At 51.6% G+C, this 1076-nt stretch overlaps 1 protein-coding gene across 1 annotated transcript; it reads left to right on the top strand.

Moving 5' to 3' along the window:
• Positions 1-231: 231 nt before the first annotated feature.
• On the top strand, positions 232-525 carry Pmar_PMAR022795 (hypothetical protein; the record flags this gene model as incomplete). Its single annotated transcript, XM_002766648.1, has 1 exon — positions 232-525. One exon carries the CDS (start codon positions 232-234, stop codon positions 523-525), a length of 294 nt encoding a protein of 97 aa, XP_002766694.1.
• Between the last annotated feature and the right edge of the window lie 551 nt (positions 526-1076).

Below are 1076 nucleotides of genomic sequence, written 5' to 3'. Positions count from 1 at the left end.
GCCCCGGAGGGAGCCAGGCCGGTTTTGAGAAGACGTCGACCTAAGGGTATAACTGAGGTCTGCCAGATTATAGCGGATTACAGAGGGAAGCAGTCTCGGACGGCCAAGCACGCTGCAGCGGCTGTGTCCAAGGATGAGCATGCGTGCCCCGGGGCGGTGGCACAACCTCCCCCAGCCAAGGACAAGCAGCTGGCTTCGCTTATTGAATCACAGACTAAGGCTATCAACGCTATGCATACTTCGCAGAATGCCCTGCTTGGGTCCCTGAAGGACATCCTCAAGGCTCAACAAGATTCTGGTCGTAAGGATAAGGACATGCGTGCAGGACCCACGCAGCCCATGAGTCAGCTGATGCCGTGCGGGATCTGTGAAGGGAAGCATGCATCCTATAACTGTCCCCATAAGAAGTGCAGTGAGGGTTGCTTTATCTGTGGTTCTAAGGCACACTTGTCCCACTCGTGTCCCGAGCGCCCAGCTCTGCTGGAAAAGATTAAGAAGGGTGTGACGCCGGAACAGGGAAATTAGCGCCCAGCAGCCCGCGGTCGTCAGTCGCTAAAGCCTTGACCCCTGATGATCATAAGAAAACATTGACTTTGTACCCTTTTGGAGATGATTCTGGTCTATTCTTGTCTGTACAACTTGTGTCAAATTATCAGTCTGTTGGCCCTGTTCGCTGCCTCGTGGATACTGGCTGCTATGCCACGATGGTAGCACGTGATGTGATTCCTGCTGGCTGCGAAGTTAGCCCCATGAATGGGCCGTCGTTGATTACAATAGATAAGTCCTCTTGTAAGATTATTGGTGTAGCAACATTAGCGATTAATCTGATTACAGCAGCAGGGGTGGGGGAGAGAGCCCGCTCCACTGCTGATGAGTTGAGTATTCCCTTTTTGATTACAGCTTTTATTGTAGAATCGTTGGCGTTCCCCGTGATTCTGGGGCACGACTTCTTAAAATATTTTCAGTTAGATATATTGTATTCAGAGAAGCCGGTGCGTATTATTGGTCGGACTACGACGGCACGCCGCCTGGTATTCCATGGTTGATGCGAAATGCATTGGACGCCGTTGACAGAG

This window comes from Perkinsus marinus (genome assembly GCF_000006405.1).
Source record: "Perkinsus marinus ATCC 50983 genomic scaffold scf_1104296972156, whole genome shotgun sequence".
Taxonomy (NCBI): domain Eukaryota; phylum Perkinsozoa; order Perkinsida; family Perkinsidae; genus Perkinsus; species Perkinsus marinus.
This window is presented reverse-complemented; position numbering and strand designations above follow the sequence as displayed.